A 26118-nucleotide genomic window follows, 5' to 3' on the forward strand; every position below is an offset into this window, starting at 1 on the left:
TTCGCATGAAATACGTCCCTCGATAGTGTTCGAAGCTAGCTAGATGACTATGCAATATACCCCTTTGCGCGTTTCTTCTCTACCTGGTGGCTGCTTTTCTCCTCTCGTCTTTCAGCGGATTTACGCGTTTCGTTCGTTAAATGGAAATCTCGTCGGTTGAAGCGGTAAACGTGCGCTCTGCTTACAAAGTGGGAAAGTGAACGTTAAAAAAATGTATTTAACTATTAAAGTCTATTCGATGGTTTATAAATACTAAAAAAGTCGCTATCCTTATTACAAATCGTTTCGTATTTCGCAGTTCGAAGGATTTACACCGCCTTCTTCTTAGCTGTCTCTATAATACAAACGGGCGAGTCTGCAGTTTATTATTTCCCCCACAATTAATACGGATATTTAATGAGTGTGGTGTTTTTTTTTTTTTTTTTGTTTTTGCACCTCTTTATGTTATCTAAATAATTCTCGAGGAAAGATATTTGTCAACTTTGTTCCTCGAACGCTATATCAAGGATCGCGACTAGAATGGATATGAAACTTCACGATTGAAAAGTAAAAAATAGAAAAATAACTCTTTCTTGGAGACTCGGAGAACAACGTTTAAAGCAACATTTGAATAATTTCCGCAATGTTAGTTATCGTCGATACTATTTCGATCTTTACTGATTTCGAAAAATAGCGAGCCGAATAAATGGGAAAAATGTCGATCGCGAAATCGTATTATATTATGAACATAACATGATGTTATAAACATGGGGGAAACAGGGAAGAAGGGTTGTGATCCCGTTTCGATTTTTCGAATCTGGAGAAATTCGGTCCCGTTGTTGAGGCCCTCGAGGAGAAATGGTTTGTTAGTACGAGGACAAGTAATTCTATCGTCGTTCATCCGAATTGAAACTTTCCAAGCTGATAATACGACTCGTTATGAATGCTTTGCTCCGCTTGAAATATATTCACGTTCGTAATTCCTATGTGTTTTGGTTTCGGCACGTCGAAAGGAAAGATGTGTAAAAAAATAAAATTACACGTACAGTGGTAGTGAGATTCAATTTGATCGTGTAAATTATCTCGCCAACGTTTCAGCGCTAGTTTTCTGATAAACCTTTTCTTTAACCAACGCGTATCATTGAAATGAAATTACTCCGTAGAATTTCCATAAGTGAAACATATACGAGTTATCTACGCTATTCTCGTATTCCGTATATGTAAAAAAAAGAAAGAAAAAGAAAAAAGTATGAAATCTAATGACCAGAAATGAAAGCAGAAATCGGAAGCAGTGATGCAGATGGTGGCTTTAGTTGGTCCCGAACATGAGTTACTCAGGTTTGTGTACAAATCTCTATCGGTTGATAAATGAAAGATTCGAAGTACATGTCAAACACAGATCACACATCTCCAATTAATACGTTCGATTTGTTTCGATAACTGCACGTAACAAACGATATATAATAAATCAACTAATTTCTTTCTCGTTCATTGTAACTGTATCTTCTATACCAACGATGAAGATTACCTATCTCAAGGGAAATAAAGCGAATTTGGTACAAAACATTTTAAAGGAACGAATTATAAAAGGAAGGACGATAAAGACACAAGTTAAAACGAGCACGATTTCTGCACAAACCCATTGTAAAAGTCGCGCATGGAATCGTGTCGATCGTTGCATTATGGATCTCAGCTTATGGTAACGCTGCGCGTGTCGAACGTAATATAACATCTCTCCCTCTCTCATTCTCTCTTTCTTCTCTCCACTCTCTCGTTCGATCTTCCTTTCTTTCTTCCTCATTCTCTCAAGTAGCATTTTAAACATTATGAGTTATCTATTAACCTATACGGCCCTACGATATACGGATGAATGTTCCTTTGGCAGTTTATTTACATGCGAGTTGAGCCACGGCGCCGAAAATATCATACGGCAACGAATTTCGATGTCGAGCAACCTGTGAAGCACGGAACATTTTGAAAAGTCGCCAGACACGTTAAAATCAATAGATTCTTTTCTCACGTGTAGCGAACTAGCGCTTTTGAAAATGCTTCGTCTTGGATGGAGAGTGTCGTTGCGGATATTAGCGAGTCGATCCGCCAAATGTTCCTTAAAAATCGTTCATCAGAGCGTTTACAAATAGTATACGAGTATAAAAGGGGCCTTGAAATGTTTCGATCTAACGTTTCCTTCGTTTCTGTTTATCCATCTCGAGAATGTTCATGGTAATCATAATTTTAACGTAGCGAATCGTTCCAAGTTTCATTTTATATTTACTTCGTGCTTCGTAATCGAAATAGAAATAATTACAGAGTTATAATCAATAGAGGTGAAACATGATTTTAGCAGGGCAGCGTTAACTACTTTGCTTTGCTAGAAAATTCTACTCGAAACAAACACAGCGGTTTGTTATTGTATCGTGAAAAAATTGTTAAAAGAATAATTATTGGAACCTGTAATACATATATATTCTGATATATATTTTTTCTATTTTGCTTTATATCGCTTTAGCTTAAATGCAGTATAGCGAAATACTATTAGAAAGTGGTTTGTTTTTACAGAGTGTAATAGTATGTTATAATAGTATACTATCGATAGTACTAGCATATAAATAGTATGTTATTATAACAGTATCATAATAAGTGCAGTATCAATGTCATATAGATATCATGAAATCATTTGAAGCTTTAAAACTTGCAAAGTATTACAAGTGTGTCTATGTTTGTCATCTGTCCACTGCTAATTTCAACGAAACAACACTCTCCATTTACCAGCATTATCCATAGCTCAACTGCAGCTACCGTAACCATGTTATTTACAGAAACAGTACGATCATATAATTGAGATATCTTGCGCTGTTAGTTCCATTTAGTTTTGTACCGCCGTTTTCCTCGTCATTTTCACTGGCAGTGTCTCCCTTTGTCTCGACAATAGTATCCAGTCGGTCCATCGTACCCCTCTGGTGGTGATGACTACTTGATAAGTCACTTTCAGGCGTCTCATCCGAGTCTACGTCGATCATATGGTCGTTAACCTGGATTTTGACTACAGCATCTACCGGGTACTTTCCTTCGTCGCTCGATGACGTTGTTCCCCTTTGTGATCCTACCCTGCTCGATAATATTCTGTCATTTTTTTCGCAACGAGGACAATTCTGACCATTCGACGAACCTTCGTCGCTCTGACATCGGAAGCATATTAAATCACCTTCGCTGGAAAAATCGCAATGTTCGCATTGAACCACATGACCGTTTCCATGACAGACTTCGCAGACAGGACTGTCGTCGTCCTGCTTTAGGTCTCTGTCTTCGTAGTCCCTTCGGTCATGCTCCTGTTCGTATTTCTTGGGCCAAACTCTTCGATACTCTTGATCACGATACAACGACCTAGGCGAGGAAGATTGACCGCTATGCTCTTGATCGTGACATACCGACCGAGGAGAAGACATATGAATCGGGCTTTTGTATGTGCGGGAAGTTCCTGGTTCCTGAAGTCGATCGTCGAAACGTTCCTCGACGTATCTACTAGAATAGGAGCCAGGCGTTTGTGGTCTGTACGTGCAGGTACGGGTTTTCTGATCACATTCGCTGCATAACAATAAGTTTGACTTGCTGCCAGGCTGCGAAGCGTAACCATTGCAAGTGCCGTAATATTTCTCGTCTTCGTCGCTTTCGAAGAAATGTTGACTGAGGCTACCAATCGATTTCGTATCGCTGGATCTACCGGAGATTCTAGTTTCTTCCAGTTCTTCTCTGTCATCTGCCGCGTATCTGTAATAAAGTTTACACGCATGAAGAGATTATAAAAATTATACGCTACGTTTTACACGGAATTTGCTTCGACTGGAAACTCAGCAACGGTGTTTCGAGACAAATGCTTCGGCATTCGATCGAATACTCGTCATCTTTAATAAGGTAACACCGCGGTAAGGTAACAACTTTACCTGTCGTCTGTAGCGTCAGCCAAATAGTGTCGTATTCGCGCTATCTTTGTTTTGCCGCGCTCTCGCGGCCTTGTTTCTTGTTAAATGATACTTTCTCGATTTCGCTCGTTGTTATCTTCTAAACTGGACGACGAGCTGGCACCGCAAATCTGCATCTCGATTTCAGCCAATCGATTCTCAACTTCCCACTGTTGTTGATTCAGTTTAGCGCTCATTACCGCGTTTTCAGACTCCAAGCAAACCAGACGTTCCCGAAGACGTTTAATTTCAGCCAATAAAGCTTCGTTAGTGCCTAAAAGTGGCGTGGCACCTTCGCTCACCAAATGCGTCATGCTGCTGGTTATGCCTAGAAAAAATAACGTATATCAAGTAGATCAATATTAGCATGATTAATTAATTTGTTCGTATCGCGTTAGCCGATCATTTATTACGCGTATCTGATTGATTCGTTGTTGACGAAAGCAAGGCAAGAAACGTCTATTTAAGAAATTTCTTTACTTGCAAATTGTTTCAACATTTTGCGTATAATTCCCTCGGTTAAAACGTACTTGTTCTAGACGAATGACTTCATTTTTCATTGGATTCATTCAGGCAATATTTCCTTATTGAACTGTTTACGGCGACCCGTTTACAACGGACGAGTGCTAACGTCACGAATAAATTGCTAGTGGGTAACGAGTCTCTGTTCGATCTTCGATGAACTTTTAATATCACAACATATTACGTAAGATCGTGAAAACGACTAGAAATAATCCGATACTCTAAAGGAGATGGAGAGTTTCATAAATCGTTTTTCGACTAAACAAAATATTTCATGCTATTCGTAAGCAGTTTACTCTGCCGTTAAAAAATCGAACAAATTTCTTTCTATCTGCGTAAATCGAGTTTAGGTTAAGTTTGGATCGTCCATTAAAATCTCGCAATATCCCCGGACAAACGACTCTTTACGATTCCTTCTACGAACAGCGGGCAACTGACAGAAAAATCGCTACTGCGGTGCGTGGATCCTAATTAACGACAGGTGCGTCGGAGTGGTTCCTTCCTTCCCAAGTAACAATTTTTCCGGACCTTGAACGTCACAGCCGAATCGTACTCGAACTCTATATACCAAACGCATATATATTCGGACAAGCTCTCGTAGCACGGTCAGCCGGAAAAATAAAAGCTCCTACGGAAAATGATCACGAGTTTCCAACTCATTCGTACTTTCGAACGTTCGTTCCCTTTATCTCGATATTCTTACAAATTCTTTCTTGGCGATGGGTAGCCTTTTAGGTGAACCGACCAGTAAATCAAAGGATACTGTGCATCAGGCATGTGGAAGCTTCGATTCCAACGGAAGAGGAAGAAGATTCCTTGGTGATTTAACGTCCATTAAATCACGAAGGAAAAATGCGTTCAATCCGAAGGTCCGAGAGTTAAGAAAGAGAATCGGGGTCGAAGAATTCAGAAGGAGGGCGTATATTTCCAGTCGGTGGCGTTCAAGATGAAATACTTGCCAGAGTGGGTGGACTGTCTGCCGGCGGATGGCTGTGCGGCCGCGGATTGCGGTGCCCTGGCGGTCTGATCCTCGCTGCTGTGGCCGCTGCTGGTGGCACTCATCGGACTATCCATGCTCCTCGCGACGACGTTGCTCGCGTTGACGTTGCTGGCGGTGCTGGGCAAGCCGCGCGACGTCACCGGACTAGGGCTGGGGGAGAACAACGAGTGGCCAGCCGAGTACGCGTGAGTGGACTTGGTGTCCACCGGTGAAACCCACATCTCCTCCAACGGTATACGACCTCGTGACTCCACGAGGCCTGGCGTGCTTTGGCATCGTCCCATTGCAGCTGAAAGTTCGTATCGTGGGCGTAAAACGTCACATGCCACAAGTATGAAGTTCGGTTGTCGGAGGAACAGTGTTGCTTTTAGTTTTTGGAAAGGCTTGTAGTCTGTTTGAAAATGTGTCTTTTAGATTTTTTTTTTTTCTTTTTCTCAGGAGTTACGTAGACTGACTGTTTTTTTTTTTTTGTGAGGTAGTCGCAGTTAGAGCGTTCTAAATGAAAGCTGTTTGAGAAGGAGGTGTGCGTGAGGTTGGAGTTTTGCTTAGTTTATGCGCAGCCAGTTTGATACTTTCGCATAAATTTTAAACGAAGTTTTCTAAAGTTTTGTATTCTGCGTGTTCTTATTTCGACAGTGTTTTGCTATGTGCGAGTAACAGTGTTGTTTCTGGTCTCGGTAGGACTTGTAGTTGGTTTCGAAAGGTTTCTTTTTTTCTTAGTATTTTTCAAGGTTTACGAAGATCGATCGTTTTGTAAGACAGTTCGTCGATTAAATGGATTCTACTTGGAAAGGAGATGTGTAAGATCATTGTCGTAACTAGAAGTTTACTTCCAGTTGGCGCATGTTACAGAGTTCCGATATATTTGGTGTACTTAAATAAATGTCCCATTAACATCTGTAAGATTAAGACTCGTCGAAGTACGATCAAGTATGAAATTCGCATAGGCTGAAAGCTTCTAAAACGTCTGCACCGATCAACCGAATTACGTTTTTCCATTTCACGTCGACACAATTTTTCCGAAAATTAACGAGAACTTACAATCGCAACATCATCGCGAACGGTAGTCCCTTCGAATCCAGCTTTCACGAACGCGCTTCGTATCGATCGAGCTTGTACAATGGATTTCGTTATAACGTTAATAATATTCGATTTCACTTTAATTGGCTACATTATTCGCAAAGATAGAATTTCCTCTTACAGAGTAAAGGCCGCTATACAATAATCAACGACGAGGAGCTAAACGAAAGTCGAATATAACGATCCAAGTAATATAAATATAAATCCGAGCGATCCAAGTAATTCCGCCGCTGTATTGCTAACTAATCGTAAATCCTTCGACCAGAGATGTACACGAGTTTCCACTAGGCGCGGTCCGTCGCAAGCTCGACAGCTTTCCGCGAGCTGAAACGCAACTTCGTGTTTCCAATACTACAAAGCAAACACGCGAACAACATCCTCGTTACTCTACGTCGAGTTGCCTTGACAAGTGCGATCTCCTTTTTCTCCTATTCTTTTTTTCCTCTCGAAATTCGTCTCAAGCTCGTTCGCTGTGTTCCGCGTTCGAGTCCTTTGTTCGAGAACAGGCCTCGCGGATCTGCTCGCGCTTCGCCAATGCCGCCTAACCGCCTCCCATTTTCACCACGGCGAGCTTCTTTAATTAAGCCACCGCCTTTCTCATTGTGCAGCAGTGCGGCAGTGCAGCGGTGCTGCCTCTGCGGTTGTCGAGTTTTGCGCGAGCGCGCGCGCATGTGTGTGTGCCTGTGTCGGTGTGTATATACGGCGCTTGGCCGTCTCGAGCTACATACGCGTGTGCACGTAAGTAACGATGCGATTCGCCGGTTCGAAAGTTCCTAACAACTGGCAACTTTCTTTCAGCGAAAGAACAACGCCAGGGCGAACAGGACGACGAGCCGCGCGTTTGCTCGCTCTTCAACTTCCGAATTAGTTAATCGAGAGGCCACGTTCGTCGGCGACACACCGAGGATCGAGAATTTCTTCGCGACGCCTTTCACGTACCCGCTGGCCGTTTGCTTCGTTCCTTTAAAAGATCCTTTTAAACGTCCTCCGCGAGCTTCCACGGTGTATCGTTAGAGCGAGAAAGTAGTTTTGTTGTACTTTGGCGCTTTTTCTAATTGGTTTCAACGTGGCCGCAACGCACGGAAGAAGGTCGTTAGTGGGCCGCGGATATTTATGCAAATCTGTTTTCTCTTTTTCCTTTTTTTACAGACGAGAGCGAAGAAATGACGCCAAGATTCAGGTAGTTTAGTTGGTCTATCGAGTCCAACGCTGTGCGTCGAGTAATCGATATATTTCTCTACGTCTCTCACAGATGCATGAACATCCGCAGGCCGATCGGTAGCAAAGCCGTGCGTGTAGTAGAGAGCTTCGATTTTGTCGAAATCGTTCGCTAGAAATTTGATAACTCGCAATCGTTGGTGAAATTTCGATGGAAATAACGATTCGCGCGGTTTGTTATAGTTCTCCTCGGAACGTAATACACGTAGTTCGTATCGCGTGGCAGATTTCTTACTCTTCTCGCAGTGTCCTATTCGTTTCATTCTGGCGTTCTTACACGACACGCTTGATATTTGTCGGTACGTTACATTGTTCACAGATTGGCAATTCTTGCTCGTGCCGTAAGTACGAACGGGTTAGAGCCGCGTGATTTATCCTAATTCTATACGTATACTTTTTCAACGCGTGAAAGAGCTGTTCCTTCTTTGCAAATATCAAAGATAATCTTGTTCAAACAGCTAAAGTTTCAATTAAACAATACGTAAATACGAGGAAGAGAAACGATTAGCGAAAAATCAGCGAAATCGGAAATTCGTAAAAATTAGTCCTTCAATTTCTGGATATCGAACTTCTTTCTATCGAAATCTAAATTTTACCAAAGACCTCCAGTCTTCGTTGCTTGTTTCAAACTTTTCAAACTATCCACACTGCGTGCCTTTAAGAACGGATTATAATATTGCGCGAGTTGTCCAACGATTCTATCTTCCTTCACGAATTTCCATATACGTGTAATTCTTCTTCGATAGCTGCCTTTACGATAACCTTTTCCCGAGCTATTGTAGCTTCGACGGCAGCGTTCGTTCTCTGCATACGTACAACCATGAATCGCTTGTACTTCTGTTCCTTTGGTCACTCAATCACGTCATAGAATAAAAGGTCCGAATCGACACGCGTGACTGGTCGTATTACGGGGCAGGATTTTTGACAGTTATAGCGACCGTGGATATTTATTACATCCACTGGTAACATTTTTCTTTCCGTAGTTTATTTACCCAGCCGAGGCAGGCCTTTCGGTATATCGCGTTTTCGGATGTGGAAACGTACGAAGAGAATGTTCATAGAAATAAACGTCGTTCTTGTGCCTATTGCCCACTGGTCGAAGTAGGCACCAGGTATCGCGATAGCAACGCGTGTGTTACGAGTCTAAAGTTTACCGTTTTCGACGTGTCGCGTGCGATGTTCGAGTAGAACGACGAAAGACTTAACAACTAACGGACAAAGCCGCAAACGCGATATATTTATTCCTCATTTTCGTGCTATTTCGGCTTGCAGAGGCGGCTGCTAAATTTTCTACCATCTGTTGCAGAATACTCGGTGTACGAGGGTAAATTAATAAGTAAATTGCATCTCCGTGCTAACTTTCGCTCTAAACTATGTAATTGCTGTTAAGCGGGTAGACAGATTCGGTTAGAATTGCTGGTAATGCAGAGCTACGTTTCAACTCGTTTGCATTCGTCAACGATACACGTGCACGTGAACACACGTACAAGATGTTTATCCAGATTCGAAGTGTTGCTGTTCCAGCGACGTTTCGCGGCTGCAAGATCACGACGACTCGAATGTGGTTTGCGAGAATCTTAGATCGATGAAATTTGCGAGAGCGGAACGTGTTCAGCCGTGGATCTGCGACTAACTGGCGGAAGCGTGATACGAAGAATACAGGGGAAGGACGCGAGTGTCGTCGTTTTATTCCACTCGGCAACATTTCTCGTTTTTCACGGAAGAGCAGATTTAAAAATCACGGTATATTGTCAATCAGTCCCATTGTTACGTTCGGAACAAAAGAACCACGTGAAGTCTTCGTCGCCACCATTTTCCAGCATTGTATCTATCCTAATATCATACTTTTTGTCGAGAACAGTACGAGGAATCGATCGACGCGAACAAGATCGTAGGATTCCATAAAAAAAAATCGCGCTGCGCTAACCCAAACCTAACCCAAACCTCTCGATAAACAATGCAAAATTGTGCTTTACAATTTCCTTCCATAGACCGGGCCAGTTGCCAGTCTCATCCCGTATAGTTGCGACAAACGCTGTGTATTCTTCCGTCAACGTACGCGTATGTTACACGCTGAATCTTATTTAGTCATTAACGGACTTGTTTAGTCATTGCTATAGCGCGTTCGATGAATCGAGTCGGTGGAGGTACACGGGCTTCGGACACTGTATCGCAGGCCCTGGAAGCGACAGCAAACCCTAACAATAAACCACGTAAACCGCTTCTCGACCGAACGTTCGCCAGCCAACAGTCCAAGTCCCTTGCGTCTATCACGTGCCTAGCAGGCAAATGCCCCGTTTACCTCGACTGACTCGAATCGTTGAACGGATCGGTGTTGCGTTATTGGTCAATTATACCGAAGCTGAACGATCTTTCAACGTCGTTCGCTAATCGGCAGACCTCGGATGAAAAATCGTAAGAAGCAAAGCGACGAGCAGACGGAGAACTCCGCCTATAGAGCAGCGATTTTCAACGCGTTTCCATCTCACGGCACGCGATAGACCGAAAGATACATTACGCGTAGGTGTTCGGTTCGAGGGAATTCGCGGCGGTCTGAAATATTTGCGCTTTTCGAGAATTCTGCCGGTTGAAAATCGCCGTCGCAGACAGTCGACGAAGCTCAACGTCGTTCGAGTCGTAGAATTAAGCGGCGTTTAGAGGCTCTTACCTTTCTCGAGAGGAGCCCTCTTGTATTTTTCCAATCTCTTCACCGCGATGGCTTCCAGTCTGATCCTAGCCGCGGGATACTCCTTCAGAACGTCCCACATGTCCTTCTTGCTGAGGACGAAGAGGTCCGAGTAGCCCACCGAACGTACACTGGCTGTTCGCCGGTTACCTGCGTCGATGTAGCCATTTATTGGTTATCGAGATGCATCAAGCTTTCCGTTGTATCCGCTCGGAACCGATCGATCGACCGATCGTTCCGCTATCGTACATCGATCGTGTAAAGCTCGTCGCCCGATCAACAGCACGTGGCCTGAATGGCGCCAGACCGGTATCCACGTACTCGCATTATTTGCGTGTATTCTAATTAACAGAAGTGCGTCCACTCGACGACAACAGCACAAGCACTGACGCGCGTTCCTCATTGCCGACTCGATGGCAATCCTGAATAATCGTGGTAATGGGATCTGAAACGGGATTCTAACTTACGAGACACCCGGGTATCTCGCGAGACTTGCCTCCAAACGAACCGCCGCTTTTCGACTCGAAAGAAGAAACTGGCGTATAACTCGAAACACGCGGCTGGCTTCCGCGTTCGAACAAGCAACTCGCTATTGCTTCTTCTCTGTTCCGACTGGTCGTCGGAGCGAGAGATCCGGAGACGAGAAAGAGGTTCGCGAAAGCAAGAAGCTATAAATCTTTGCGATCGAGCGAACAGTGACGTCGTTCGGCAGAAGACGAATAGGATACGTATAACGCTCTCTCATTCTGGTATTGGCGATCCGAATCCAGACTCTCCAGAGTTTTAAGCTTCGAGTCCTGTTCCTCGAGCGATCCGAAAAATCGTCGTCGCGTATACGATGCAGATTCCAAGCGATTCGAACTGTTTCGGATCCTATCGTCCGACTGGTTCAAAGCTGATCGTTTCAATCTTCTACGATCGTTAATTTCATTACTCCGAGCTTTTACAACCACTATAAATAACATCGTAGATGAAATGTTGGTCTTGCGTTTGCCGCTCTAATTTTTTTAAATATCTGATCATCGACGTCCAAGGTGGAATCTTTGTTCATCCTTGATTAATCGTTTAGACACATAGCGCATGAAATTCGCTGTTGCTCGTTCCGAATTTCAAGATTCTCCTGCTTTTCTATCGTCTGCCTCCTCGTCGAGCAACAGCGCTGTTACGGTAATTTTCTTTAAATAATAGCAAAATGTGTCATTGCTGACTCGTGGACAGCCGAACGTCGTGCCGGTGCTGTGTCCTTAAATGGGCGATAGTTGTGAATATGACGATGCTGAAGGCTGCTTTACACGTCGATGTCACCCAACGATACAACTTGGAAACCATATCAAAGCATAACCTTGGCTCATAAGCCGTAAAAATCATGCTCGACAAAATTTCATTGAAAACCGACAAACTACGTGATGTTTCATATCTATGTATTGTGTGTGTGTGTGCTTTAGTGGGATCAAGTTTTCTTGTCATTGTAAAGAGCGTCATGTGTCGATACGTATATGTTATGTGTATATTTTCATCGGAATAAAAATTTGTTTTATGCAATAAACAACGTAATACGCGTAAAAACAAGGAAAGACGAATATTCCATATCTCTTTGCCTAACTTTTTAATTGTTACACAATTGTATTAACAGGTCGCTTAACATTTCCTTTGACGAGTCACTTATCTCTGATTCTCAGAATCTGATTTTTTATTCTTAATATTACAATGAGAAAATTGTGAAACTGGAACCGTTCGAAAGTGTCGTGCAAATGCTTGTACGTCTTAAACAGGGTTTTTAATCGAAGGCAGCTACTGTTGTATCGCAAAGTATAAAATTCTTGTCAAATATATATTTTATTCTCAACGCGAGAATTGATTGTAATTTTAATAAATAAATAAAAGAAAAAATATATATATATTTTAGAAGCATTAATGCGTTTCGGACTAAGAGCGTGAAAGGTTGCCATTTGACGATGCACATCGTAAAAAATGGTGAATTTCGAATCACGGTTCATTCGCGCATAATCTTTTTTTTCACATAACATGTATATGTCGCTCCTTTACTGTTAATTATAAAACATTTATGTTCAAGAAATGGGAACACAACTTTTGATGCGTTGCATATCAATTATTAATTATTAATGGTGAGTGCGATTTAATTGGTAAAATGGTAAAAGGGAATAATTCACTGTAATTTATTTGCTAGAGTTAAGAGGGGTAAAATTCGATTTATTCGCGGGTGTGTACACAATGTTCGGACATGCAAAGTACCTATTTGTATTGTACGTTGGTAAACACGGAGAAATGCATGTATTTATTTCCAAACTAATTGACGAATGTCCTATCGATGACTGAAATGCAAATATACTTTTGTTCGTACACGTAATGTACGCGATATCATACGTCGAAATGTTTTATTTGCTCCGATAAAAAATATATATTTTTGCAACGCGAATGGCGAGTATCGCCCGTACGACGATACAAACCGATGGCAATTTGAGTGAAATTCGATTAATTTCCTTCTCGAATCGTACGTTGCAATAGCTACGCTGCTTTTGTAAAATTTGTTGGGTCTTTTGCGCGATATTTACCTCGCTCGTGGTTTAAGAAGTTTCTAACGAGACGAGATTGTTCGTTTGATCGATACTGCATAATATATTCATGATATATTCCGCAAATCATGCTTGCTAATACTGACGACGTTGGAGAATCGCTGTCGGCTATTCTTCCCAGCGAAAAGTGTTTGATATAAAATTTGTTTTCCACAGTAGATCGTTCAATATACAGGAAACTAACTACGATAATTAGTATACGGACATATATAAGAAGGTAATGTAATTTTCCAGTGCAAATTAGTCACATCCGTGGGCACGAATCATTGCAGCAATAAGTTACAATAATCATTAAGAGACTACGTTAAAAAATGGTAGAGAAGAATCGTGAAAAGTATAATAAGATAATAAGATATAGGTAATTAAACAGTGCACTGATATGGGCAATAAAGTAGAAAAATATGGAAATGAACGTGAGCGAAGAAAATATTTACCAGATATATTCGACTTATGCACTCTCCCCCTTGTCTCTACGCGAGAACACAACATTTTTTATTCATCGTTGACCATTATATTTCGGTTATATCGATGATTATAATTAGACTGTCGTACGAATACCGATTATTGTTAGAATTAAATCCTTATGAAAATATCACAAACGGAGGACAGAGATGGATACAAGTTGGTGAAACTGAATTATCCTGTAACTTATTAAACAGTTGGTCAGAAACGTATATATGATCAACGATGCGAGACGTTCGCGTAAAAATTTCGATAATTGACGTTCGTTGGAATTCAAAGTTGCTCGTACGAACGATGGATAAAAAATGGCCTGTTTCGCAGAGACGACTCGCAAATATTTCCTTGCGCAGATAGATCACGGGTAAAATGTATGTTTCAGCATGTCATAGAAGCAAATCGATCGGCAAACGTAACCAGAAAGAAGACGAAAGAATGCTGAAAGAGCATGTCCAGTTTCCAAATGGGTCAAATCTAAACTAGGTATTCTAATGTTACTACGAAAGCAGGAGTGTCTAAAGAGGAATGATAAAAACAGGAGTGACTAAAAAGTACAGTGACTCACGAAACACCCTTTTATGTGACCTTTTTATTTGAACACCAACTAGAACAGAATAACTTTCTTAATATCCGACCAAACGATTTCAATTTCTTTTGAGAAGTTCGATTAGTTTACTGGATGACGTGTAAAAAAAGCTTGAAAAAAAAAAATTGCAATTCCAGTTACGTACAGGTGGTACATGCTGAGAAGTTCATCTACTGGCGTAAATCTACCAAATGTATTTTCCAAATCTGCGTTACAGTCTATATTGCGTACATACGACGACAAATTGCGGACATACGATCAAAAATTTGTCGGCACACACAGCCGCAAATTATCCTCACCGATTGCTGGAACTGCTGGCACGAGGCAGGCCTCGGTGATATCTTTGATCCGTATCGACGTAATTTAACTCGATATCGAATTACCGGAATGAGAAAAGTCTTTTTTATCTTCTATCGTATCGTTACGAGATGGCCTTAGTCAGATTACTGAGACTCGTACGATGAAAATGATACCGGATATGGCTATATTTGAGCAACAATTTTTAACTGAACTAAAAAAATATGTGACATGTGATCGGGAGTAAGAAATGAGCCGACTCTACGGTATCGTATTACTAAGAGTTGAACCGGGTTCGGGTTATGGTTACAATCGTTGGTATTGCGCTCTATCCATTCCGTTTCACTCGCACTGCGAGTGGTTCTCGCTCTTATCTTCGATGCACGCACGGTAGAGCACGGTGGAGTGAGCACGAGTCCCGATCCATGTATTTGCCATGTATTCGGACACTATAGCATACAGAACAGGACGCATCTCACCGCTTAGAATATGTTGTCAAGGTCAACATTCTGAACAACTTCTTCCTAAGCACGTTCCTGCCGCTGGATCTCAGGTTCCGCGGTATTTGCAAAGAACTTCGAATTATCTCACTTCGGTTATACTTCATTTTGGAACAGGTGGTCGCATTTTTACGCAATCCAACCGGAATTTAACTCGTTAACGGAAGAGATTGGTATCGTGTACGTAAAAATGAACGTGTCGTGGGTTAGGTTAGAGCAGTAGGTGTATTAGGACCTTGGCAACATATCTCAACCTCGTTGAAATCGTTGAAAGCGTGTCCTTTCCTGTATCGCCGAAAAGATTGTAATAACGACCTTCGTCGTTTTTTTCGCGATTCCAAGGTACTGCAATTTCTCCACGACTTTTTTCTTTACACGTCATCGATTAAATTAATCGGTAATTATGCAGGAAAGGGGACCTTGACTCCAATGATCTTGCCCTTGGAATGCGTCACTGAAGGGAAAGCTCCGAGTAACATGCACTCTGTTCTAGGCGATCAAAAGTTAGGTTAGGTTATCCATGGAATCTAACCTAACCTAACGTAACTCAACCACAAGTTACCGCTGTCAGGACTGCAATCGTACGCAAACGCGTATTGCAATTTCGTCATTAGCCACTTATGTCGGGACAAATGCAACGCAACTGTCGTTTTCTTCTTCTCGCAACTTTCGAACCGCGATCGTCCCGCGTTTCGGACAAAGCGCACGCGTTATTCAAGAACTTGCAGCCTACGACATATCCGAAATTCAACGAAACTGTAGTCGAAGCCCGCCTCTTTCTGCATAATTACCAACTGGTCGATCCAACTTCTCGAAAAAAGCTCAAGTCGTTCGGTCCAATATTAAAAAAGTTATTCCGTTTTAAAGGGTGTCCAAATACTTTCGTGAGTTACTGTATATGTTTGTCCGGTTGGATCGATCGACCGACACGACCCACGATTGATTTTCTCCCGCTTTCGGCCTTGTCTCTCGTATTTTCGGAACGCTCGGTATTTTTATCACGGCCGAGGCCGTGCACAGAGGCCCCAGTGTTATATAGTATCATTTATTTTCGTACGATATCTATTACGTTTCAGTAGGTTGTGTTGGTTTATCGGCTGGAAGACAATAATCGATAAAAACAGAGGGTCGAAGGCTAAAGGGCAATACGTGTCACGGGCCTTGTTCAATACGCATCGACGATCTCGCAACGATTTCGCCCTATCGATTTTTCTTTAAGCCTTGATTCGCGCTAGCGATCACGCTACGGCCAGGTCACGTCAGGTCAGGCACCGGTCAAAATCGCTTATACGCGACCCAACGGAAGCTAATGTTCATCCGCAGCAGGTGGTTCGATCGAGTCAAGTGAAAATCTCTTGACCGGTGCGATGACTCGACACGACCTAATCGTTTTACCGATTTTCTAGATTTCATATTTTGCATCGGATACTTTAAACGTTCTGCAGATACAATACGCGTTTCCTTCTCTCAATGGATCGAATATTCATGACCTATATTACGAGCGAATTTTTCGTAATTTCAACGGAAGCCCAACCAGATTTGTTATATCTGTTCGGCAACAACAAACGAAAAATATTGAAATAGAAGAACAAAGAGCGTTGTCCAAGCGTCCAAGTAACAAAGTGTTGTGTGTTGGTTATTTAAATTCGTTGAACGCACAATAGCCGTGATGTCGATACTATCGTAACGAAAACTCTGTTTGCTTTGTTCGCAAATGTATGTTTGAAAAAGAAAAAATCAAAAAAAACAATTTTAAATGTATCACCCCGAGATCGGCAGAAACTTGTCAAAAATCTTTTAAAAGTCAATAACGTGCAATAAAGTGCAACGAGGTTTGAGACAGTAAAAGTATCTACTTGGTCTGCAAATTACTGAAACCATTGAAAGGTCCATTCAAAAGATGATACTTCCCTCTACCTAAAGCACTCGATTTCAACGCAACAACATCTTTTTTTTAACGCGCGTTTGTTCGTTGCGTGGTCGTCGGGAGCGCAAGTGGCAGGAGGAAATCGACAATAGGAATGTCGGTGACAGAGAAAGTACAAGAGTAAAGAAAGACGATCGTTAGTAGAAAGTTGGGTTTGAAGATCGGCTCATACCGGCTCGGCGGGTCGCCCTCTCACAGAGTAGTAAGAACGTGAATCGTGAAAACGTGATCGTGAAATACGAGGGGGACAGCTCACGGGCCCCTGGTCCGCTTGGAATATTTACCGCACTCTTTACCTGCAGTCCTCATATTGAGAATGCTGATCTCCCCGAAGTAGGAACCAGCCTTAAGGGTAGCCAGCACTGTCTTCCCGTTATCAGCCACCACCTGCAGCCGGCCTCTGTTCACTATGTACATCTCCTTGCCTACCTCACCTGCAACACACGTTTCAAAGAGGAAAGTTAACACAATGGAAATCCATTCGCGCGAACAACGGATAGAATCGAGGACAGAAGTAAGCGTGCGAGTAGTGGGAGCGGATATCGGCGTAGTTTGATCGAACCGGCACGGTCGGGCCTCGGTAGCACGAGTCTCCAGGGAGGAGCTAAAATCTTCCAGTTATACAGCTTTCGACTTATCGAAATCTCCGGCTAAAAGAGATTTAACAAAACGAAAATTCCATGTAAAGCAAGCAGCTTCGTACAAAGGCGCAGTTTGACGTTCGTCTTTTCCAAGAGGGTCGGAATTTTAAGCTTTCTCTTGGAAATCGTTTTGTCCAGCGTACCTAAATGCCAAGGTTAATGACAGGGTAGAAGATAGTATTATGCGTTCGACCGACGGAAGAATTAGCATACGACCGAATGGTGGACATTTTTAAAGGGAAGAAAATCTCGTTTAGCAGGTAGCGAGGAAGAAGGACGAATCGCTATTCTACGAGCTGCGATTGTATAAATTGTTTGATCCCGACAGGTTCGCCGTAAACGAAGTTCTACCGTAACAGAAACACGATCGAATTTCGAGGAACCACAAATACGTCATTGGAAACGAGATTCTTTGGGGAGGTTTCGCCTAATCTTCCTGCAGAAGGTTCTGTCGGAAACGTTTGCGGCAATGTACGACGAATAGAGAGCAAACGCGTACCAGGAATTTCTGCCAAGAATGTAAAATTCTACGATAACATGCGAACGTTACTTTCCCTCGTATCATATGCAAGATACGGAGATTCGATAGATAAATTAAATTCATTAATGTCCTATCTCGTAGTTGCTCCAAATTCATAGGAATAAATTCCAATTCTCCGAATTTTCGCTTACACCGCTACGATGTTTCACCCGCCGTGTATTATCATTCTTAAATTTTGATCGATAATGTTTCATTAGCAGTCTAGTGGGAAATAGAGCATAGTCGCTACTTGCATTACACGAGCAGTTTCGTATCTTCTTGTGTGCTGCACTTCTGTGCCTGCTACCGCTTCGTCATCCTATGTTTGCTCTGTTCTACTCGGTTCGGCCTTGTTCTAACCCTGTTCCATCCTATTCATTGCACTACTTATGGGGATTAAACCCACATCAAGCGATGTCAAAGCCCGATTTTCCATGCATGTTCAACGTACACTTGCTAAACTGTTTGCCGTGAGACGTTAGATCGTTGAATAATTTTAAAGAAGTCAGGGTACCAGCATAGAAAATTTATGCTTCCGAGTTCGCTTCAAATTTAACATTCGCAGAGCTGTTGCGAGAATAAAGAGATAGATATATTTAAAGCAAATCTGAAAATTTACGTTAAACGTCGGAGTAAAAATTTCACGCACCACAGAGAACCATGTTCGTCTCGTCGATGAAGCTAAATATCGAAGAAGCTAACGAATACGTATATTATTATTCGGACGAAGTGGCTATCAAAATGTTAATAAATGGACATACAGCGAGTGTACTTTTTAGTCAAATAATTCCCGGTGATACGCATAATACGTTCGTATAGAAGACGCCTACGAGTGTTCCAACACTGTCGTCGTTTCATCCAACCTACGTACATGTGTGTGTGTGTGTGTGTGTGTGTAAAATCGTGCGAGTCACTGAGAGAAAGCGATTAGTTTGGAGAAAGCCACGGTAAAGACGACGTTAGCGTAGTTAAAGTAGTAACGGGTAAGCCATAAGTCAGGCTGAAGTCGCCAACTGCGCCGCAGCAGCAGTGATCCACTCGACGTATAGTCGGCCATCAAACAGAAGCATCCAGGGCGCTAGAAAACGGCTGTAGTCGCGTACCAACGGTCATGCGGCGGTCGTTTCCGCGGCGATGAAGAGGCTAGAGAGAAGACGATCACCTCGCTTACACACACACACATACACACACACACACGCACTGCCTGTCTCCGTCCACTGGCTGTGTTCTTGTCCTTCGCTTTCGTTTCTCATTCTCTGCTCTCCCAGGGGAAGAGAAAATTATTTGGCTGGCTGGTCACGTTCGTTCGCGCGACCCATCGAAGAAATACTGACCGATCGCTGACGTATCCAACGAAAACTATTCCACGCTCGGTTGCCTTTAATTAAATCGACGATTTTATTCACTTGCCTTCGGCAACAAATCTTTTCGCTCTGTTCAAAGGTTTGTCGGTGTTGCGGAGTGGCTTGACGGGTCCAAGATTTTCATCACCAACTAACATGTTTCTTGCATTTTATTTCGTAGAATATCGTAGCCACTCGCAGGACGATAGAAAGTGGTCCAACAATTTCGAAGATGTACGCGGTGCACAGTCTAAGAGAGGACTTCGCCACTTTTCTGGCATTTCCAATAATCTCGCGGGAAGGTGTTTCGCGCGAAAGTCGATCGACCTCGACCTGGCTACTGACCGCGATAGGAAGATTTCTCGAAAAGTTTCTTCGCTTCGCTGAAGAGCGGCGGGGTGTCCACGAGGATTTGCCCGCGTAAAAAGAAAAGAGAACAAAGAAAAGGTTCGAGCAAGGGGAAAATAATCGCGCCCCATTATCAAACACACGACGTTTCTTCTTTGAACGAACCTGCGGTTGCCGAGGAACGCCGGAGAAGATAAGATTCCGCGCGAGGCGGGAGAGAATTTTCACAGCAAGCTGCAGTCATCCGACGCGGATGATTCTCTCGATCCGCGACACGGTTAGCTATTTCTCGGAATAAAGTATTTCGTTCATAACTGCGCCTTCTGGGTACGCTATTGGCAACCAGGCCAAGTGGAGAGGGTAGGCAATCGCTTCTGAAACTTCTGCCAGCTAGGGTACATATTTTGGCGAGGTTCCAGTTGTTCGTTCCAAGAGAATCCCGGTCAGGAAAAACGTGTGGCGATGTGTAAAAGGAAGGAAGGAAGGAAGCAAGCAAGCAAGCAAGCAAGAAGAACGAGGAGAGAGCAGAGGATGAAAGGAAGGAAGAAATTGCAAGTGAGAAATAGTTATACGCCCTGTGGACTATATGCAACGTATCGTGGTACATGTCAAAGAAAATATTTCACAATGGCGTTGAAATATTTACGATCAGAGAAGAAATCACGAACTTCGGCAAAAGCTACTTGAAAGCGATTTACGTCTCGTGAAAACCCACACTGGCCTCTTAACTAATCCGATCAAATAAATCAATAGAGGCCAGTCGAACTTAAAAAAAGAAAAAAAAAAAGAAAGAAACACGCCACCCGTTGACTTGATAAACAGATTGACCTAAACGCAACATCCCAAGAGCATAAATCTAATAACATCTATGATTAAGCGATTACAGTGCAGCGGTTTGATTGGAAATCGGTCCATGTCTATGTTATTCTGCAGTGGCGATGGATACACCGCACTACGAGCACTGGACATTGCAGGCGATTCCAGTAACTGAGTAAGAAAAGAAAAAAAATGAGGAGAAGATTACGCGTACCTTTGCGACAGATATAGTCGCCAGGTGAGAAAAGAACTGGTCGCAGTCTTAGTACGAGCTCGCACAGGAAGCCAGCCTCCGTGTTCTGGAAGATCTCCACCCTCCGTAGCGTGTCCAGGTGCACGTTTATCGCAATTTCGGCCTTCAGCTTGTCTGCAACGTTCCAACGGGATTAATTTAACGACGGCGACTTTTCAGCTTTCGTTTGTTCAGCTTCTTTGCCGCGAGATCTTAAGGTCTCCTCGCTGATAAATTCCGCTTGGACGATTTATTTCTTCGCGAACGGACAGACTATAAAGCTGAGTGTAACGCTGGCGGTAAATTGTCCGCAACCACGTGTCGCAGCCAATCACCCGCGGATCTGTCTTTTTGCGAATCTTCCGCGAAATCTGCGGGTCTTGCACGAAAGACGGATGCCGATTGACTGCGGACAATTGTCCGTCAACGTCACGCTTAGCTTAAGAGAGACGCCAGAAAAGCTATATTAAGGATGATTTCGGATTTTCTTTTTACTTCGGATAATATTCTGATTATAAATTTTACGATCACAGTAGCCTGGAAATATAGCCTGTACATCCTGCAACTCGATTACGTCGAAAACAAGTTCTATTCCATGTTTTCTTCTTATTTTTTCACGAGAAATCACCACGTACTGGCCATGCGCATGTTATTTGGCTACAGCCGGTGTGCTTTAATGCTTCAAAAATATTTACGGGATGGAGATTCGGCGGCAGATTTAACGAACTATCCCGCAGAAATATGTTCCAGCGACGTCCATCATTCTGGCTAAAATGAGAATCACGATGGAAGATTTCTACGTGCGTCATATTACTGCGGGATGAAATAAGACTGCTGCAGCTATGACTAAGGTAAATCCAGTGGAATAAACCTCGATACGCGATTCACGTGTACGTACGAGAAGAAACAAGGAAGAGGAGGAATTACCGAAGAGGAAAAGCGAATCGTGCGATGCTAAATGCCGTGGAAAAAATTACACGAGCAAATTGATGCACTTTCTAGCAACCTTCGTCGATGCGCGAACGCGTCAAATCACCAATAGGACGTCGGTGAATATTTTAGCTTGCGATAAACGCGATACCATAACCAAAATTAACCCGTTCGTAGTAGATCAAAAAGACTTAGTCATTTCATTTTCTGAGAAATTTCTATGCGAGTTACCGATATAACTGGCTCTCCTTTAAATAAAAATGAATTTTTGCTCGACGATTTTTATATTCACGATTTTAGGGGAAACGAGTCTGTACGTTCGAACGAATCTTTCACGTCATCTTCATCTTTGACAAAAAAAAAAAATCTTTATCTTTCATCGTCATTTTGTTTGTACGACAACTTTGCCAGTGGAACGATGTACAAGAAATAGCTGCTTCTTTTGCAGCAATAACTCAAGAACTATAAATTTCTAGTACAAGTAAATAAACGATATATTCTGACTTGCTATTAGACAAAGAGACGAACGTTTCAAACGGAGAAGTGGAAAACGCTTACCTGGAAGACAGCTGACAGCTTTCTCTTCGTCCGAGCATTTCTGCGTCAACCAAAGATAGTCGAACCATTTGATCACCTTCACCTGTAGATGCTTCGGCACTCTTCTCATTCTCATGTACGTTTTCACGCCATCCAGCTTCGCTGCAATTAGAAAAAAAAAGCATCGCGATTATTACAAGTCGCGAGTCTGTTATATCGCGTCACTTTTCAGTACTGTGCTATTAACAAGCGTGTTACTCGATTAATATGTCCATAGTAATGTAGAATAATATAAGATAAAAAGTATGAAATCGTACAATGTCAATCACTAATTAACATATCAGTTATCTACAATTTTATCGATAATTGCCAATTAGTCTACTTTATTATATCGACAAGAATTAAACGAAATCCTATTCGTTCGATCAGTTAATCCTTTGCTGAGAATTTCTTTACTGTATAATGCGAAATTTTCAAACGTAATAATCCTATCCTAAATATTATACGTGTATACACAGTGTGTTCTATAGGGCAACGATTAGACTGACAATCATGTAGCAAAATGTTGACAAATGGTTGGTTAAAAAGTCATAGCAAAAACATGAAACGTAAAATAATTACACACAATTACGCCTGTATTTCCAAGTGTCGGTCGCCTTTGTTAATGCAAACTTCTCTCTTTCTCTCCACTAACTATCGAGTATTATATTCTCATAAACTTGTACAATTATTTATAGGATATTCGTTAATCGCACGCGTTTCTAGAACTTCCGCCAACGAAACGCGTATCCGCATATTCGTAAATTCGTAATTATTGTCGCAAATAGACGCGACGCTGTGAAAATTCGGCAACTCTTGCTTCGAACGAAAGCAGAACGAGACTGAAACGAAACGACCTTTCCTCTACGCCCTTTTATAGAATCGAGCGTTCGAGTAAACATACGGTACGTCATATCGACGCGACGAAAACGTTCTATCAACGTTTCCCATTAACGGATGGCCTTTTCCGCTTCGAATACGCGCATGATTTATTAATGTTCATTCGCGATATATTTTTTCCTCTATTCGCCACACGACATTTCAGTTTCATCCGTACTCATACTACAAGACACTGGCAATGTTTGAACATTACATCACCGGACTACTGTTCGTCATCAGTGCGAATCAATGAGTAAATTTGCTAGGTGTTGGGTGACTCGAGTCGGATACCATCCATCCATCGATGGTTTAACCGAGCTTATCTCGAGAGATCGTTCGGCCAAGTCCTCTCGAGTCTTGTTCCAGCGTGCTGGCTTGATAAATCGTTGAGCAGATTATTTCGATGGTTCAGGTTACGGTTTCTATATCTTGTCGAATCTGATTCGATCATCGTCGAACGTTGGCGTCGTAGATGGCTCGGTGCATGGGCATAATTCGACCGACGAGAAAATAATCCAAACTTACTGGTCTGTGAAAAACGAATTTTGAAAAATGAAACACGCTCGCGTGTCTTTTGCTGAAACATTTTTTAACCGAATCGCATGAAAAATCCCGAAAGCCGCGATATCCGTTACCGGGTACCTCGCCTGTTTGATCGCTTTATTTCATTTTTAAACCATACGTTCCACTGTTCAACCGGCCGCTTTTATAACGAGAATGTTGGTTAAAAAGTATTTGTATATTCGGTCACAATAGCTACACGGACACGTTTTCAGCACGAACGGGAACCGGAATTAACTGAAAATTTCACGCACGGATATTTCGCGGTGTTTGCCCGAAACTGGCGTTTGATGTTTGAATTAATTAGCGACGTCCAAATGGAAAAATATGCCGGAGAAATGTATGCGTTTGATCAACTTATTCCACAGTTAATCACGAAAGTTTACGTACATCTAGCGAATTCCGTTTATCTTCTATCTATATTTTATATTGCCATAAAATTATTTACGCCCACGTGATCTATGCAACTATTGTTATTAATACGTTTCTAATAGAAATTGGAGAAATTGAAACGTTTCACTTGGAAAAATCTTCTGTCGGCTACGTTTGACATGCGTACGCGCGAACACTCATATACAGGCGAACGATAATTTATGAAAATTAAACAAGTGGATGACAAGCAACGATTATCGCAAATTCCGCAAATTCTTCCTGAATAAAAATACTTGTCACGTTCCAAAATGTTTTTGGGAATGCTTTCTACGCGTTCGCCGGTTCCTACCGTGTTGACGTTTCTACGACACGGATTTATGAAAACCGAAATGAAAGAAAAGACAAATATCGCGCGGCGTCTGTGTATGCACGTGGCATTTGTAAAGCAAATTAGGTTTCGTAGAGGAAATGGTAAAAAATGCCATTTCAAATGCGATTTCACTGTTGTTTTCCGTAACTGTTTATTAAGCAGCATAATCGCGAATCTATTATGCAAATTTTTATCGTAACCGTAGACTTTGAACGTCTGTACGACTTTATAGTTCTACGTAGCTAAGGATATTTCCTTTCGATAGATCCATCGATTTAGGAAAACTGATCCAATGATCGAGGAACGTGATCGACGTACATAGGCGAAAGAAATATTTCATTTTCACCACGCAGTGAAAAATCTGCGACCGATCATCGCGTGGATCGATGCCAAACGACGAAACCAAGGCTACAGAATCAACGAATTTTTCCAAATCAGCAATTCTTAAGAGCTTTGATACTTTCTACGGGTAGTTCTAATCTCATGGCCAAGAGCTGTGCGAAACATTTCTAATTTGATGATCAGCAAGTACGTTTAGAGCGGGAACGAAGGTAGACGCGATTAGGCTAATTTCCGCGAATCGTTTTCAATTTGACGATGAGAAATTGTAATTGGAGTCAGATCAAAGGTAGACGTCCTAATTCTTGTTCTTCCAGCTTTCGTTATGTTGTAGTAGATCATTGTTAATATTAATCTTCTCGTCGTCTTTGTTTATAACTTCCATCGCTATTTCGTTTGTAGTTGAGCAATCTTGTACTTCGCTTGTTGGTTTATTTGGCAACAACAGACAAAATACAGATTTTATTTATTTATTTATTTATTTGAATTTTACAATTTGTCCAGTAGGACATTTGGTAAAATATTATAGCGGTATACTAATATAACAAGTGGGTGGCTACCCCCAGCGGGGTGCCATCGTCGTGAAAATACAGATGGTAAGGAGACAAATGTACTGGCTAACAAGTCGAAAATCCAAACTAAGCATAGAAAACAAACTAAAAATATATAAAATGGTCATAAAACCAATCTGGACATACGGAATAGCGCTATGGGGAACAGCAGCAATGAGCCATATAACCAAAATAGAGGCAATGCGATCTAAAATACTCAGAACAATAGCAAACGCGCCATGGTACGTTAGAAACGAGGACATTCGGAAAGACCTGGGAATACCAACGGTCAAGGAGAAGATTAACAGAAGTGCAAGAAGATACAGAGAAAGAATAGCATTGGGCTCTGTTGGTCTACCGCCCTGTTTATGGCGTATGTTTCTCCTTTGTTTAATATTTTTATTGTTGGTATTTTTGGATGTTTTTCATCATTGATTGGTTCTGTTGTACGTCCCTTTTCTTTCATTCTTGTCGTACTTAGGCACTAATTTTCACGTCCGCATAACTCGACTGCTCGGGCAGAACTCGCTTTGCCTAATCAAAGCGTGATTCAGCCTATTTCTGTAAATCATTTCCAATTTGACGATGAGAAATCGTAATTGGTGTCGGAACAAAGATAGACACGATTTGCTCCATTTCCGTGATCCCTCCACTTCTAATTTGACGGCCAGGAACCGTAGTAAAAGACAGAAAAAGGTCAGACACGATCCGGTCCATCCTTCCGTAAACCTTGTCCTTGTCTTGATGAAAATTGTTGGCTGCCATAAAACGAGGTGTAGTATAGGTCCTAAGAGACGTAAAGGCAGCATCATAAAATATTTTTCCGGTAGGAA

General features: G+C 42.1%; 1 protein-coding gene across 13 annotated transcripts in view; it reads right to left on the bottom strand.

The window, feature by feature from the left end:
- Positions 1 to 1840: 1840 nt before the first annotated feature.
- Positions 1841 to 26118, bottom strand: part of LOC117211814 (cyclic nucleotide-gated cation channel alpha-3-like) — a 225740-nt gene continuing 201462 nt past the window's right edge. For 5 of the 13 annotated variants that reach the window (XR_004488344.1, XR_004488343.1, XR_004488342.1 and 2 more), the window contains 8 exons: positions 22196 to 22336; positions 20690 to 20842; positions 17104 to 17241; positions 14063 to 14101; positions 10427 to 10594; positions 5420 to 5749; positions 3921 to 4266; positions 3729 to 3747 (listed from right to left, as the gene is read on the bottom strand). Coding sequence is in view for 2 of the 13 variants with exons in the window: in XM_033456039.1 (XP_033311930.1) it covers positions 2793 to 3747; positions 3921 to 3981; positions 4057 to 4266; positions 5420 to 5749; positions 10427 to 10594; positions 17104 to 17241; positions 20690 to 20842; positions 22196 to 22336 (2156 nt within the window). In the remaining 11 variants the exon portion in view is untranslated. Of the gene's footprint in view, positions 3748 to 3920; positions 4267 to 5419; positions 5750 to 10426; positions 10595 to 14062; positions 14102 to 17091; positions 17242 to 20689; positions 20843 to 22195; positions 22337 to 26118 lie in introns of those variants that run through there. The other 8 variants (XM_033456039.1, XR_004488345.1, XR_004488351.1 and 5 more) reach the window with 8 other exon arrangements.

Source organism: Bombus bifarius, unplaced genomic scaffold (genome assembly GCF_011952205.1).
Source record: "Bombus bifarius isolate JDL3187 unplaced genomic scaffold, Bbif_JDL3187 scf7180000008244, whole genome shotgun sequence".
Classification (NCBI taxonomy): Eukaryota; Metazoa; Arthropoda; class Insecta; order Hymenoptera; family Apidae; genus Bombus; species Bombus bifarius.